This window comes from Micromys minutus, assembly GCF_963924665.1.
Source record: "Micromys minutus genome assembly, chromosome: 28".
Classification (NCBI taxonomy): domain Eukaryota; kingdom Metazoa; phylum Chordata; class Mammalia; order Rodentia; family Muridae; genus Micromys; species Micromys minutus.
The window spans coordinates 36948449-36966005 of NC_137963.1; the positions used below are offsets into that span (position 1 = coordinate 36948449).

General features: G+C 47.4%; 1 protein-coding gene across 2 annotated transcripts in view; it reads right to left on the minus strand.

Moving 5' to 3' along the window:
- TMOD1 (tropomodulin 1) overlaps nucleotides 1–17557 on the minus strand; it is a 68984-nt gene that overhangs the window by 27292 nt on the left and 24135 nt on the right. For both annotated transcript variants that reach the window (XM_080940117.1, XM_080940118.1), the window contains exons 3-4: nucleotides 4973–5129; nucleotides 105–224 (exon numbers count right to left, since the gene is read on the minus strand). In XM_080940117.1, the coding sequence (XP_080796243.1) occupies nucleotides 105–224; nucleotides 4973–5129 (277 nt within the window). The remainder of the gene's footprint in view (nucleotides 1–104; nucleotides 225–4972; nucleotides 5130–17557) is intronic.

Consider the following 17557-nt stretch of genomic DNA (forward strand, 5'->3'; position numbering starts at 1 on the left):
GTCCCATTCCTCTAGGGAGTGGTCTCATGGTAACAAGTGGGTCTGCAACCACACCCACACACATACACACACACACATATATATTCTCCTGTGATGTCTCTTACCTGCAATGTCACACAGTTCTGCATCCGAGGCATTTGCTAGGGCTTCCTCCAGTTCTGGTTCCAGCGTCACACTCTCCAGCACAGGATCCATTGGCTTCTGCTTGGGAACCCAGATCTTTCCTGCAAACACACAGGGTGCCCATCAGGGTGTGTGGCTGCAGTGGGGCCTGAGCTCCCTTTCACCAAAGGTTCCGATATGAGAGAGAAACTTAGAAACAGTCAATAAAACAGAAAACACACACAGAGAGATTATCAAGGGATAGAAGCGAGCAGAGTACATCCTAGTAAAGTCCCGAGCTTGGCGAGGGAGGAATGGGGCAGCTACCTGAGTGGCCACAAGGAGAGGCCTGTACCAAGGTTATTGAAAAGGTCTGTACCAAGAGATCCCGGAAGTTATCACAAAGGAGAGGGAGGGGCCGGAGCCAGAGCTCTATAGAGAAGAGTGACCAAGTTCCTTCTTAGCACCCAGGTCCCGCAAGTCAAAACCGCCTGGAACTACAGTCCCAGGGACCCGATGCCCCTTTCAGCTTGAGCAGACAGCCACATTCACTCAAATTCTTACTTACAAACACAGAATTAAAAATCAAAGAAATCTTGAAAAAAGAAATCACGGAGATCATCAAGAGGGAAAATGTCCCTGAGAAATTTTTTGTGTGAAAAATCAAGTTTGAAAAGCACCATGAACAATTTCATTTCATTTTGAGAAACTGCACATGGTTTGCCTGTGTCCCTCTCAGCTTGAGTCCTCGGGGCCCTGTCCCCAGAGTCATATGTTAAGGATATGTGGAAGTGGGACTTGGGGCGAGGTCATTAGGATGAGTTGAAGTCATGAGGTTGGGCTCCTGGAATGGCACTAGTGGCTTTATAAGGAAAGAGAAACACGAGCTTCCATGCCGCTGTCTCAGGGAGCGACCCCCTCCAAGACTCCGCACTAGCACGCAGCGAGGAGCACTGCCCTCCACCTCTGCTCTGCTGACAGCTTTTGAACTTCTCGGCTTTTAGAATCTTTATCTCTTTTAAATTACCTAGTCTATGGTATCCAGTTCACATAGTTTATGATTGTATGTAGGCTGTTTGAGGGGACGGGCAATTAGAGGGAGTCAAAGAAATGGCCGCTTATGATGTAGGGCCTCACAGAAGTAAGGAAACTGGTCCCCAGGATTAAGAGCAAGACAAGGATCGCCAGCTTTATCACTGCCTTCAACCCTGCATTGGAAGTTCTAGCGAGAATGAACGGGCACGCATGAGAGATACGTGAACCGCAAACAGAAGATGATGTTTCTGTTTCCGGACAACATGCTCTTTTATAGAGAAAAATAGAAACTTTCGTATTCCAAAAGAAAAAAAAAAAAGGGCTAATCAACCAACCAACAAACCAACCAACCAACCAAAAACCCCACTCCCCACCTCCCAAAAACTGTTAGAACTAGTAAACTCAGTGACAGCTGAAGCGGAGACCAAAAGCAGTGGTGTTTCTATATACCAGCAATAAAATATGCAAATAAAATTAGGAAAGCAGTTCACATAATAACCAAAGAATAAAGTACTTGGGGATACATTTTAAATACATGTACGCCAAAACTACGACGTATTGAATTTTTTAAAACGTAAAGAAAACGGGAAGGGTAACTGAAAATGGATTGGAAATATTAAGCTTTGTAATATTAAGTCGGCAACAGCACAAAAAACAACATAGTAGATAGATTCAACATGATCCCCATCAAAATCCCAGAAGTCCCCTTCACAGACGCAGAAAAGCAAAGGCACACAAGTAACCAAATGATTCCCCCAAAGCAAAATCCTCACGCTCAGGGATTTCAAAGCAAAACCACTAAGCTACTGGCATGGGGGCACGTAAGGGTGGGCACGGCAAACAGGGTTGAGAGTCTAGAAATGAAGTCAAACCCACGCTACATTGTCAACAACGACACTCCGTGTCTGTTCAGCCAGTGCTGGACCACTGATATTCTCATGTGGAAGAAAGGAGTCTGGCAGACGCCCACCTCACACTAGATGGAGAAATGGAACCCAAATGGACCAGCAACCTATCAGAAGTAAAGCTGGGACGTCTTAAAGATGAGCACAGTTAGAGTCAGCAATGGAATCTCGCAATGGCCACAGGCAATGACAGAGACCATCTTGGACTTGGTCCAAAACTGAAAGTCTCAAAGAATGTGATCAAGAAAGGGCAAAGCCAAGTTTTGGAGTGAGTAACATGTTCATGGGTCATATATCTGATAAGTGTCTGGTATTAAAAATTAGAGAAATGGGCTGGTAAAATAACTCGGCTGGTAAGGGCCCTTGTCCCCAAGCCTGACAACCTGAGTTCAATCCATGGGACCCATACAGTACAAGGAAAGAAACAACCACTATCCTCTGACTTAGACACACACACACACACACACACACACACACACACACATACATATTATCACACAAATAAATAAATGGAATAAAATTTAAGAATACTGAAATAATGTTTACAACTCATCAACAAACAAGCCAAGAAGACCCACCTAAAAATAGGCAAATTATTCAAGTAGACATCCCACCAGCCTAAGCTAGCTATGGAGGAGTACATTCTCAGCAAAGCCTGGCTAATGGCATGAGAAACCAGTGAGACTTGGAGGGACTCTGGCCCTAGACACTCTAGAAAAATCTCTACTTATTTAACCCATAAGAATTTCAACTAATATTAATTACATTCTTTTAAAAATACTATTTTGGCTGAATCGCTTTGTTTTAGCTGAATGGGAGTCTGAGCACCATGTTTATGCCTGGTGCCCCTGGAGGCCAGAAGAGGGCATTGGATCCTCTGGAACTGGAGTTACGGACAGTTGTGAGTCACCATGTGGATGCTGGGAATTGAACCTGGGTCCTCTGGAAGGAAAGCGAAGACTCAACCTCTGAGTCATCTCTCCAGCCCCAGTTGCATTATTCTTAATGCTGCTGCTGGACCTTTGTAAGATCGTTGCCATATGGAAACAGTCTAGCTTTCCTGCTGCTCCCTTGGGTCTGCTGCAGACTCTGACAGCCTCAGTTTCCCCAGCTTTCAAATGGCAGCTGAGACTATGGGAGCCAGAGAGCCCTGTCCATGGCACAAGTAAATCCTTGGGCGTAAACACCACTAGAGCTCACATTCTTGGATCCACTCAACAAACCTCCTCCCCATCATCACTGCCCCCTCTCCAGAAGACTCAGTCCAGCACTCTTCCGAGTCTGGTGGTTTGCTTGGCTCCTTGAGTCTCTTGGACCTTCCAGTGTTCAGGAGAGTGAAATGACTGAGATGCACAGGAACCCAGGGCCTGCGATGGTTGGAATCCCTCCATGCTGTCTGCGTCTTTGTGCTTTCACATCCATTTATTGGGCAGCCACATACCAACAGGAGCTGTGCTGACAGCAACAGGGGTACAGAGGGAACAGCTCTAGATACTGAGCCTGCATCAGCATGCTTATGCTTTTGTGGGTGGGGACAGTGGGAAGGACCAAAAAGGAAATCAGCTGCTGCAAGTTAATTAACACAAATGCTTTGATTCCATAAGTATTCAGGAGCCACCTTTTATGGGCAAGGTGTCGGTCGGGTGCTAGGGGATGTGACAAGATACAGGGCACTCATGGATCCCGTGCTGAGGCAGCGTGCCCCTGAGTGGTTCACCTTTGCCTCACACTCAACCCTTTCTCTGCTCAGCACTACTGAAGGCTAGCCCCCTGTGCTAGCTGGGGCCACTAGCTAGCCCATGTCCCTTCTCTCAAGGACTAGCTTGAGAGGAAAAGATGATAAAGGGGAAGATGCAGATAAAGACACGCTCAGGTCTCTGAGATGGAAAACAGCCAAGAGGGAAGTGGAGGGTAATGGTACATCTTATCAAAGGAGCTGGGGGCAATGTCCCTGAAAGAGGTGAGTATGGACAGGAAGGATTCATCATAGCTAATGCTTCCATGATACTTGCTGTGTGGCAGTGGGTGCAAGAGATTTATATGCATCTCTGACCTCCTGGCAGCCTGGGAGGCCTGGATGTTATTTTCTTCAGCCTGATTTGCTAGAAGAGGAATTAATTCACTGAGCTCTCACAGATAGCAAGTAGCAGGACCTGGGCTCTAGGCTGTTTCCAACCAGTGCATCTCCTGCTAAAGAGGCAGACACAGCCCTGAGGGCAGAGAGCTGGGCATCCAGGAGAGTATGATGTTTCTATACATTTTGAAGATCAGAGCTCAGACTTCTGGTCTACCCTATTCATTGCCATATCCACAGAGTCTGCACAGGGCTGAGAGTAGGGGGCATGGCATGCAAGTAGATGATCTAAAAGGCAAGAGAGGACCTGAAGGGTGGAGTGTCATGGAGAACTTCTATGCACCCCTGTCCCCTGCCCCCGGAGGCTTCTAGATGGCTTGTTTTGTCGGGAGCAGAGGATCTTGAGGGAAGAGGTGAAGGAAGGAAGTTACCAATGACAGAAAAAGACTTCAGAGAAAGCGTAATTAGGACAGGGGGATTTGGACTCTGTACCTTCATTCTCATTTACACAGTATAATCCTTGCTTAAGCCTCATGTTTTGACGTTATTAGTAACAGCTTCCTCTTCCCTCAAAAGTATCTACCTTTCAGTGAAAAATAGCCAACGCAACCTAGTTAAAGGGGATCCGGGAGAGAACATTTTGGTTGTCTGAGTGAGTCTTTTTCCTCAGACTATCCACAACTGCTTGAATACATATAACAGATGACGTTTTGTAAACAGGGATTATTTCCTGTTCAGATGGGAAGGACACATGAGAGACTCAGGTATATTTGGCCCAACACAGGGTGGGATACACAAGTGGCCTTCTGTGATGCCCCAGGAAGGACATGCTCGTGAGAGCCATGCTGTTTAGTACCTCGTTTCTCCCCTGTGTAGGGAACCAGGTCTTCTCGGTCCTTAAATTCCTTTGCTTGCTTTTCCAAGTGGTCCAAAAGCTCCTCTCTTTTAAAGGGGCCAGTGGGTGCCTTGGTGGTCTGATCCTTCTGCCTCAGGCCTGCAGGGAGCAGTGCGTTCTAAGATGGGGGTGGCGGGTGAGAAAGAGAGAGAGAAGGAAAGAGAGAGAGAGAGAGAGAGAGAGAGAGAGAGAGAGAGAGAGAGAGAGAGAGCAGTCAGCAGCTATAGGTACGCAATTCTCCAGAAACACAACACAGACCTGCAGGGCCTTGGAAGTGGAGAATCCAGCCAAGTCCTTTCCTTTTCTATGCAAGGAACCTGAGAGCTGAGGGAAGTGATGGGACTTGTCCCAGGTCACAGGGCACTTAAGGAGCAAAGAGGATCTGTGGGCTCAGTCCTCTGGTGCCCCTACCTGTAACACACGGGGTTAACGAACTGGGCAGCCAACACAGGCTGAGTGTAGAGAGATTCTTGGAATTTGGTATCTGAATGAAAAATTAGAATTGCTATAGTTTGGTTAGTGATCAAAGAGAGAAGCTGAAGGGAGCTTGGTGGGATTTGGAATAGAAGGTGACTTATAAAGAAGGGAAACCCCCCAACAAGCCTGAGAAAGCTCATCGGCAGTACAAAGTGGGCCAGACACACTCAGCCCACGGTCTCCATGGCCTAACAGGTCTTTTGTGTTTGTCTTGTGGGTCTGTGCTCATGAGAACTGATTGTTAAATATTTTGAACGTTGCCTCTGGAGATGGAATTCTCAAGAATGATAGTATTAACCCAATTTCTGTGTTCTCTTCTTCAAACATGGGCAATTCACTAGCAAAGCAGATTCCTACGGGGATTTTGACCATCTAAATTGGTTTCACCCTAAAGTCAGACCCTAGCATTTCAAGAATCAAAGGCAACGAGAGTTCAAAGGATGCTCAGAGACTATACAACCCCCCTCCTTCGCCCTTCGAGGGAAAACAGAGACCTGGAGCACAGACTGCCCAAGGGGTTTGGGGGCTAGATCATGAACAACCCCAGGGTTTTCCCTCAGATGTAGGGAAGAGGTAAACTTCATTTCTAATCCTCATGCATACGGTGGCCCCTGGCATTCAGGGAGCTAGAAGGGAATGCCTCAGAGGTGGGTTGCAACCTTTGCTGCACCCTAAAATTGACTAGATTTGTGTCACCCCTAACTCATATATGGGGTCCCCTGAAGAACTTACACCTTGTTACTCACAACACTCCCCGAATTCTTTCCTGAAGACCCCTTGAGGAGAGACACATGGGACAGGCATGCCCACAGGGATGAAATGTGAAAGCCAGCTATGGGCTGTTTATGAAGTACTCCCCTACTGTTGTCTCAATAATAGTAGGGCGTGCCTCCACATTAGGTCACAAGGATCTACAAACTGCAAGGTTGGAGAATAAGAAGTTCCCAGTTGGGGCTGGGATCCATGCAAAGGGGTGTACCTCAGAGGCCAGGAGAGACACTGGGAACTGGAGTATTTTATCAGAAGAGGACCAGTATGAAGAAAACCAAACTTGGGCTGATCTGGGGTCAAGGACAGGGGATCCAAAGGATGCCATAAGGGCTACATCTCTTCTACAGCAGCGGTTCACAGACAGCACTCACTGTGATAAGCAGGGCAGATGGTGCTTCTAGATGAACCACTTCCACTGGCAGGTATAGGTCACATGGTACTTCCTAAAGCTAGATGTGGGAGTCACTCCTTCTATCCCATGGCAGGGCCTCCTTACAGCGCAGCAGTAAGGGTACACTTTACTATCTACCATGCCTGTCTATGGCTAGCCATAGCGGGTGACCTACGCTAACCAGTAATGGGTGACACACCTGCTTTATGACAGGTCTGTGCTTCTCGGTTGAGGTTGTCATGGACCGATGGCGGTACAACTGAGGTGCATCAACCAAGCCCTCCTAGCCCTCCTGGCCTCCATGAGCTATGGTCTCTATGGTGACAGAATGTGACAAATGGTAAGGGTGGCTGTCATACTCAAATTTGGGGGAAGTTAAAAATAGGTAGTATGAAATACTGGCCTGCACTGACATATTAAATGCCCCCATATGATAGCTTCCCGCTCTTGGTCTGTCATCAGATAAGATACAACTAAAGCAGGAGGCCAGTCATCCAAGATGTGAGTACCAGAAAATAAGTTATTCTGATGTTTTAGAATCCAAGAAACCCGGACACACAAATATGAAATGAGTTAATCCCTGAGGCTAAGTGCCTGATGGTCGTCCCTTCAAGGGGCACACAGGGACTTTTCTCTCCATAAAGAGCCTCACCATTCTTTATGGTTTATTGCTTTCTTACTGTTTTTAAAGCCTTTTTCTTCCTATTATTATTATCACAGTTATTTTTATTATTATTTAAATCCCATAGCCAAGATCTGTGTTCAGCTTGTCATCCTTCAGAGTTCTCAGTGTTGCAATTACAGGTGTGTGTCACCCCACCAGGGTACCACAGAGGATTTTAATGGCAGGAAGGGGTTGGGGCTCAGGGATGGGATGAGAGATACCCGTGAGGTTGGATCAAACCTCAGATCTAGTTTCTCCGCCTTGGTCTCATGGTATGTAAAGCTGATAACAGAGTCTGGACACTGTCCCAAGGCTTCGTAAGTCATTATGGTCTCTACCCCATTAGAGGCCAGCTGCACGGTGACACCAAAACCCATCGCCAAACACTGGCCCTGGCTGAGAACTACTACACTAAATCAGGGACATATAACATGCGAGGAAAGATGTTTTTAATGTGTGCAAGAATGTTAGCTATATAACATATTAAAACATGGCTCCACTCACTTACATATTTAATGAAAGAAGCTAAGTTCTAAAACTCCAGATTTCAAAAGTATTTTCCAATGATTCTTAGCTGGTCGACTTTCGAAAGTATGTGACCATGCCTGCCTTAGTAGGGCTTAGAGCTTCTTTTCTTTCCATTCAAGGCCACGTTGACAAAATATCACAGAATCTTCAGTTAAAATCAAAGAGAGTCACATCTCTTAAAACTCTTAGCTATTTCTCACTTTATCTCGTTTTCAGAAACAGCACATGACTTCACAGTGTACATAAATATTAACTCAAAGTAGATCAAAGACCTAAATGTAAAAGCTGAAGCTATAAAATCCTTAGAAGGCACTGGAGACACAATGTGGCCATAAATCTTCTGACTCTGAATCAGGCACTGGTTTCTTAGATATCACACCAAACAGTGAGCAACAGAAGAAAGAAAAATAGAAATAGACTGGATGGACTTCGCCAAAATTAAAAACATTTGTGCTTCAGAGGACACTGGCAAAGAGACAGGGTGGGAGAAAGGCTTGTAAATCACATATCTGATGAGTGTACAATATCCAGAATGCATGGCTTTCTCTTGGGACTCAATAGAGGGTCCAAAATAAATAAATAATAAGTAAATAAAAATAAACCATTCAAACAATGGTCAAAGAAGCTGAATATTTTTTTCAAAGAACATACAAACTTCATGATGAGGGGCTGGAGAGATGGCTCAGTCAGTAAACCACGAGCTAAACAAGTCAGGGGAGCTGAGCTTGGTCCCTAGGAAACACACGAGTCTTTGAGCACTTGCAGTCCCCTGTGATTGGGAGGCAGAGTGGTCCCTGGAGCTTGCTGGCCAGCTACCTAGCCTAAGTGGAGAGTGCCAGGTTCAGTGGAGACCCTGGAGCAAAAGGATTAAAATTTCTAATTGTAAGACATTTCTGATAAGCTGGGTGTTGTGCCTGCTGAAGTCGGAAGATGGAGTTTGAAGCATTAGAGGCCACACAGTAATTCCCCGTCCCAAATCAAAGCAAAAACCCGTCTCAAAGATGCCCAGTAAGTGCAGGAGATACTCAGCACCACTAGGGAAATGCAGCTTACACGGGACAGACAATAACAAGTGTCGTCGAGAATGTGTGAAACAGGAGTTGGGCCGCTGGCCAAGAGCATGAGATGCTATGGGCTCCTTGGAGAGCAGTCTGGCAGTTTCTGAAAAAAGCTATACATAGAACTGCCACAGACCTAGAAACCATTCTTAGAGATGGAAGAAAATTCAAACCATAGGCTGACTCCCAAACTTGTACACAGATATACATGAAGACGTGATTAATAATGGTCCAAAGAGTGGACCTAAACATGTAAAATTCCATGAACCGGTGGACGGATAAATAAAATAGATCTATGCCACTGGATACTGTTGAGCCATGAAAAGGATAAAGTACCACAACGTGAGCGAACTGGAAAACATGCTAAGTGAAAAAAGCCATTGTAATTCCAGGGGTGTAAGCGCCAGGGCTTCCTTACAGAACCAGCGTCTCCTAATGCAGTTGGTGAGAATTACAACTGGCTCTGCCTAGAGGGGTCTCAGCAAGACTGGGGCTGAGATGAGTTTATTGCAAGAAATCAGACTTATTCTCCTATCAGAAACAGAATATAATGGTGGTCACCAGACCCAATCCAGTGGTAACAGTCAGGACACAATGGCGTTTGTACAGATGTAAGATGAGCGGCGAAGACGAATTCTTCTGTTAAGCCTCTGTATGCTCCGCTAACTGCTAGGGAACACAGGCAGACTGGATGCTGCTTCCCTACCCAAGAAACTACCTCAGTTTCTCAGGAACGGAAAGGCACACTTTGCCCCAGGAGTCACATACTCTAAGCTGAAAAACCATTGATGGATGCCTCTCCAGGCAGCTAGACCAGGCCAACTCTAAGATTCCCCACAATGTGACTTCCAAAATGGTCCAGTCTATAAGGGGAGGGAGAAGGCCTAAATGGTAGCCCCATGGCTAAGCTAGCAAGGTGAACTATGTCCCCAACCCCCAGGCCACACACTAACAACATGACTGTATTGGAGACAGGGTCTGTGTGGAAGTGACAGAGGTTAGACCGGTCAGGAGGTAGAGCAGGATTAGAGTCCTTCCAAGAAGAGACATCACAGATTGCTGTGTGCCTTCCTCAGCCACCTGTCACAGAGGACATACTGAGACACAGCTGATCCCAAGCCAGAAAGAGGTCCTGATACAAAATCCACCCTGCCAGACCCCAGACTGGGCCCTCCGAGCCTCTGAGACTTAGGGAATGTGGTTCTCGAGCATAAGGCACACAGTCTGAAGTGCTTCATGACACCAGCCTGGGCTTAGACCGCTCAGAAGGGTGGGCTGAGCAGCAACGGCAAGTCAGGGAGAGGTTTCTTTCTGCGGTGATGAAAATGTTTTCAAACTGACAGTATTGAAGGCTGGACAACTGGGAGCAGATTTAAAAGCGAGTTGTCTGCTTTGAATGGGTAAATTGGACGTGTGTGTGCATTACACACCTAAAAGAAAGTCATTCCCACGCCACCCTCCATAGGAAAACATTATCAAAACACCAAAAGCAGCACCTAACTTGAGCAGTCCCAGGATGCTGAGAAATGAGGCTGTCCACGGGCCAGCTGCCAGCAGAGATGCTGGGGCCGGCTAGCTCAGAGCCAGCAAGATGGAAAATGCTGCCAAATCCCACCGTATCCCTCAGCATGATGTGCTGTGTGGTAGAGATGGACCACAAAGGAGGAGAGAGAGAGAAAATGCTGTTTTGGATCACCTTCGATGCTTAGGATTCAAGCCTGACTCTCAGACACAGGCCAGCCAGTGTGGGGAAGAGTCCCCATGACCATCTTGGTGACAAGGAGCATGTCATAACCATGTATATGAAGAATGTATCTTTTGTTACCTTTTAAGAAATGGGCTCAACAAACATCTACTGAGTGACTATTACCAGCGTGCCCAGGCACTGTACAAGGATGTCATGACCCCGCTGAGCGGAACAAAGACATTGGGAGGTGAAGGTGGTGGAGCAGACACTGGAGAGAAATCTCAGCCACTCATGGTCCTTTCTTCAAGACATCTTGGTCAAGGTCCTGAAGAGGCCACAGTACAGTAAGGCACAATGTTACCAGACTGTATGTCACCTACAGTAGGGGACTCTAAGGTGCCTACAGGCAAAGGAGCCATTTGTCTCCAAGGACTACCATCCTCCTGCAAGTAAGTGCCCTGGCTTCACCACGGTGGCCAGCCTTTTGTATTAGATGGGAAAGTCATGTGGGTTTCAGGAATGGATGTGTAGGCACTCTCTGATATTGGCTTAAAATGGCAGCTGTGGCACCCTTGGGGGTAGTGCTGACTGTGCCTTCCACCCAGCCCCAGCAGACAGATGACACACACAAACATAGATGGGCTGATTCGACCTGCTTATTTGAATGAGAACTCTTGATTTCAAAACACTGACATGTATCTAACCATTCAGGGCGAATAAATCATATTTTAGAAGGCCTCAGCCTTGGCTGTCAGGTGGTCATGTTTGATCTAAGCATGTCATCAGACTAAAACATATGAAGTCAGCACATCCTTTAGTGTAGATTTCTGCCCAGTCCTGGCACTGGGCTAGGGAACGAGGTACACCCATGCATTTTCTAATTAAAGACGTTTTTAAGCTGTGAGTGGTGGTGCACATATCCTTAATGTCAAGGAGGCAGGGGTAAGCGGATCTCAGTGAGTTTGAGGCCAGCCTGTTCTATATAGCATAGCTAGGACTATGTAGTGAGACCTTGTCTCAAACAAACAAACAAACACAAACTAAAAAAACAAAGAACGTTTTTAAATTATAGAAGCAAAAAGTTTAAATATGTTCTTGGAAAAAGCCATAGAAAACTAACCACATTTCCTATGGTACTTTTTAAAAAAAAATGATTTCTAATACAAAGTCTTAAACTTATTATTTGGCCCAGGCTGGTCTTAAACAAGCTGGAGCCCCCAAGTTCCTGGGATTCCACACACATAGCTTATTTGAAGTATAGCTTTAAACATCAGCTTCCTGTCAGATACTGGACTCAGGTGTGCAGTGTCTTAGTCTGACCTCACTCCTGCATGCTGCTGTCCAGCCATCCAAAGACAGCAGAGACCCACAGATTCCTTCCTGGGATGCTAGTAGCTCTCAAGCCCTGCAAACTGGCATCAGGGAGCCTTGTAGCCATCGAACTCTGTTAGAAGCCTTCCAGGCTAGACCACTGTGGGCTTAAGATGTGAGCGTGTGCACAGCCATCCAGGCACACGACGCACTAAAACCAAGGACTTTAGACTCCTGCAAACTGTTAGGAAGTCTCAAAAGTTCTGCACTAATGATTTCAGGCTTACAAGCTACAGGCTAGGAGGCCCAAGCTTGCATACAAATGGCACTGTTTAAAAGGGGTGTGCTCGGCAGAGCTCTGGCAACGACGGATGGTTAGCCATGCACAGAACGGCCCTTAATTTGATTCTCCATGGTAACGAAAATAAACTATTGAGTTACTTTTGCCAAAGAAATCAGTTATGTCTTAAAAGGGGCGCTCACGTGTGTGTGTGTGTGTGTGTGTGTGTGTGTGTGTGTAGGAGTATGTGTGTGTAGGGGTGTGTGTGTGTATGTATGTAGGTATGTGTGTGTGTGTGTAGGAGTATGTGTGTGTAGGGGTGTGTGTGTGTGTGTGTGTGTGTGTGTGTGTAGGAGTATGTGTGTGTAGGGGTGTGTGTGTGTGTATGTATGTAGGTGTGTGTATGTATGTGTTTGTAGGTGTGTGTGTAGGGGTGTGTGTGTGTGTGTGTGTGTGTGTGTGTGTATGTGTGTGCACAGCATGCTTCCATGAAACTGGGTACTGCTGCTCTATGACTAAGTCCTGTAACTTTCCACACTAGAGGACAGGGCAGGACAGGATGGGTGCTGGGGAACACTGAGAGCCGGGAGGGAGGACCTCACTGAGGTCACATGCTAGTCCTTGAAAAAGGACCATCCTTCTTCATTGTGCCCCAGGACTAGTAATGTGGGCCCAGCGGGAGAGCCAGGTCTGAGCAGCAGAAGCCAGATTCCACTTCTGCCGAACTCCAGGCTGAGTTACAGTGTGGCTCTGAGTAGCAGATTTTAGAGTTTAACACATCAAATATTCAGGTGCAACAAGCTGCGTACTAGGCAGTTTTCAGGGTTCTTTGTCTCTCTGTTCTTTTTCTTGTGTGTGCATGTATCGCTGTGTGAAGCACATGTGCGAGCATGCAAGAGTCCGTATGTTCGTGTGTACATGCATGCATGTGTACGTGTGTGCAAGAGACAAGAGGCTGATTCTGGTGCTCTGCTTTTTGAGACAGAGCTTCTTACTCACTGAACGTAGAGCTCATCTGGCCATTCAGACTAGCTCCCAGCAAGTCCCTGGATCCACCTATATCTGCTCCCCAACCCACAGTACAGGATTACAAGCATCCGTGGTAAGAGCTGTGGGTTCTGGAGATCCAATCTCGGGTCCTTGTGTGTGCAGCAGAAACCCTTTATCTGCTGAGCCATCTTTCCGGCACCCAAGGTCCTTTTGGCGTAATCATATATATATATATATATCTGTGCATGTAGGTGTGTTTGTGAAACAAAAGATAAAGCCCAAAGCTTGTCGTACAAAGCAGCAACAGAAGACAGACCTGCCAGCGGAGGGCTCTATGGCCCAACAAAGTACAGAATTTTTTGGTTTGGTCTTGAGTGTTTCACTAAATTGCCAATATTTTAAAACCAGGGTTCCCACACAGGGAAAAAATAAAACCCCACAGATTTCCTGAACTTCTCAAAACATTATCTGGTGCGGCAGCGCAGAACCTGCGTGCTACAATGGCGTCTAATCGGTAGAGCCGGTGTCTTTAGACAAACTCCCACTTAGTCCCCGCCATTCCCTGTTGTCTGAGATGCAGATGTTGGTTTTCTTCCTCAAAGATTGTGGCCCAGGGCATTTCTTCTTCTATACAATGAATCTCTTTAGACACTGTGGATCTCATTGTATCCATGTCCTTTCAGAGGTGGGGAAAATAAAGTATGAGCCCTGGTGGCCACAGATTCCTTTCTTTCATCCACCAACTCCATCACCTGCCTAATGGCTTTGCTGCCTGTGGCGAAGTGCTCAGGGGAGTGGGGAGAAATGGAGAATAGGCTACGGCTGAGAAGTTGGCTCCCCGATTTAGCCAGAGGTATCTTACCTTTTTAAAGATAGTGTGAGTCAAGGAGACAAGGGATAACAATCTGATCAATGTGGGGAAGGAGGCACCGTGGGCATTCTCCCTCTGTCACACAAACAGAAATGCTACACAAATAGCCAAGTGCCTGTTTCTGGTGCAGGAGGTGCCATGCTGGGGGCAGCAAGGCTCCAGGTGTTGAGGGTTGTCATCCTGCAGAGTGGGAGGGCCTTGAACCTAAGGCACGGAGGGCTCTGGTTCCAGCAGCGGAAAGAGGGGAGACACTGGGAAGCAGGGAGAATAGAGACAGGTGAGGAGAGGTGTCGGGAGACAAGGGTGGGGTGGGGACACTGCAGCCTGGCCTGACTCTCACCCTCAGTTCTGCACACACCGCTGGGCAGTGTTTCTAAGGATAAGAGCCTATTTTTAGAAGAGAGATTTATTTCTTTCCATTCCAACTGTTTACTTCTGTCCCGCGCTTGCATTTCTGCCGGTTTGTGTTACGAGACAGCACCACAGCCCATGGACCAAACTTGGCTGCTCCTTGGCTGCTCATTAGGCGAGGCCCATGCCCTACAGGACCTGGTCTGGGGCATGGGAGGGAGGGTGTGCCATTCTGCAGAGTCAGACCCAGAGGGAACCCTGAGATGTAACTGGAAGGCCCAGGTCCTTCTTGTAACACAGATGCTGACCTAGGGGTGTGACCTTTGGTAGATTTCCCCCCTATCTTGGGTTCATGGTCCTTAGTGTTTATTTTTCATCACTACAATGGTCATGGGACTCATGGGAATGGTATGGTTGTGGCTTGGTCAAAAATAGTACCAACCAAACAGTATATGTCCAGGAGGATGCCACAGTCAGGGTCTTTCTCCTGCATTGTGTGTGTGTGTGTGTACACATGTATATGCACACATGTCTCTGTGTATATGCATATGTGAGAAAATGCATGTGATATATGAGTGGATGCATGTGCATACGTGTGAGCATGCATGTACATGTATGTTTGTGTGTGCATGTGTATGTGTGCTCATGTAGATGTATGTGTAAGCATGTACCTGTGTGTGTTAATGGTTCCAAGTGTCTTAGCAGCTCTGAGAATGCTCGGCTGCAGGATCTTTGTGGAGATTTTATGAGACAATCCCTGTGAAATGTTGAGCCCCCAGCATGTCTGTAGAGAACCATAATACTTCAGGCCTTGAGGACAGCCCGCTTCCATTAGAGATTCTGTGGCAATGCCGCGTCACGAAATCAACTCTTGGGCTCCAATTTCTTTATAAGATTGAGATGAATCTACCTTCTGTCCCGCAAACATGTTCAGCCTCTTAAAAACAGTCATTTTCCTCTCAGAGTCTCATTAACAAGCAATTATTAATAAATTATTATTGGTAGCCTCTTAATTCTTCATTTATTTCACATTGTGTGTGTGTAAGCACGATTGTGTAAGCACTATGCACTGCTCTCTCGGCCTGTTCCGATATGTGTGGAACCCAAACTTACTTACTTGGGGTCTCTCCCTAACATGGAGCACACTGATTGGTTAGATTGGCTGGCCAATGAGCTCCAGGAATCCATCTCTGCCTCCCCCTTCTCACCCCCAAGCACTAGGAATTCAGGGGAGAGTCTCCCTTCCTGGTAGTTTTGGTTTGCCCTCTGGGAATCAAAAATCAAGACCTCGTGCTTATGAGGCACCAGGTCCTCATTCCTCCAAGGCTCAGTGTCTGCACCTTGATGGAGCTACATGCTGAACCCGCTCAGGACTAGATGGTTCACGCCCCGTGTGGCCCACTGTCGCTGGCACAGTCCTGGGATGGCTCATACCCCCACCCATGCTCATTTCTCCTCCTGCCCAGCACAAAGGCGACCGAGCTAGGAGTTAGCTGTGCTTCAGTGCAGAGCCCACTTAACTGCAGAGAGAGAGAGAGAGAGAGAGAGAGAGAGAGAGAGAGAGAGAGAGAGAGAGAGAGAGAAAGAGAAAGGGCAGGGCTGGGCGTCAGTCAACAGCAGACACTTTTAGCACATGAGCCATTCCTTTCCCGAGGGAGTCCAAGGGCAGCAATCTCATGATAAGCTTGAGATTTTCCAGAATGAGAAATACCAAGTTTCAAGGCCATTTTTAAAAAATGTGTACAAGTGGGAAACCCTCTGCAGCAAGGCTGCTTTTCAAGTGTTCAACTCCAGTCTGTCACATGACACTGGGGCTTAGGAATTGCATAATCACAGGAGCTGCACTCTGAAGTATTTGATGCCATCAAGTGCCAAGGCTCAGAAGTGGATAGAACCCTAGGGGGCTTCCGAGCCATCTGGACCAACTGGGAGGGAAACTGAGGTGCAAACAGGAAAAGGCAGGCCTGAGTGGAGCAGAGCAGATAGCTGTCTGTCTCCACCTTCCTCCAGAAAGAAAGGGAACTGCAAAGCCAGAAGCACAGCGGTGGCCCCAGCTGCCCTCCTCCAAACTCCCATGATGCCTTGGGTGTGCCAGGTAGGCAGAATAGATTACATCCTAGGAACAGATGGAGCTCAGAGAGGGGATTACTCCCGCCGGCTAGGGCATGAACTCTAAGACCATGTTTGAGCTCTGCCATCGCTGACTTGTAAGATGCTGGACAAATTACCTTGCTTCTCAGTTATTTCATCGGCGAAGCAGGAATGACAAGAGCACCTGCCTCCCAGGATCATCGTGAAGTGAGCTACGCCTTCACTTAGAACAGCCTGTGCTCATAGTGAGTGCCACGCCAGCACCAGGACTCAAAAGTAAATGGAGTGTAGTCTGCCAAGGGTCGGTGCCTGGCCCTGAGGTCTCAGGATCTACCCTGGCTGTCTAAACATCTGTCCTGAGGGCAGGTTCCTTTTCCTTTCCCTCTCTGATCCTGGTCTGGAATAGGGGGATTGGACCCCTGTTAGGCTTCCCTCCTCTGGGTCTGCAGAAGGCCTCTCCAGGGTCCTGACTACAGAGCTGGGCTCTGGGCCCAGTGAAACTGGAGCTGGAATGTTCTCGGATGGAGGGAGCCCCATTTCCCTTTCAAAAACTCAACTGTCTTGTAAATCAGACAAGGGAGCCCATTTGCAGTGAAGCGGTCAGTTGTGGGGCTGGGACACCCTACTCTCTATTATCTTCCCCTCTTCTTGGGTTTCTCCTTTCTTCTCCCTGAACTGGAAAAGAGAAAGGGGCCTTTGAAGCTGCCATCTTTGATAATGGTGCCTTCTCCGCCTTCTCCGGGGCCTCTGCTTCTCTCCAGGATGTTTGCAATCTGACTCCTGGCGCCCTGTTCTGTGATCAGGCAAGCTAGGCGGCGAACCCGTGCCTGTGGGCACCCACAGAGTGGCCTTTTCCCACCTACCTTTGAGGTAGAGCAGGCTGAATGACACAGCGGTCTCTGGGGACTTCTTCTGAGGCCACACAACCTGCCATTTGAGTAGGGGGTCACTCTGTGAGCCCTTTGTGGGTTTAGGGGTGAGGCAGGAACCCAGCCAGTCCCTGGAAACTAAAATCTTGGTCCTGAGAGGCTCCAGCGTCCTGGGGCTGACACTGGATTCTGACCCCTGTCATCACC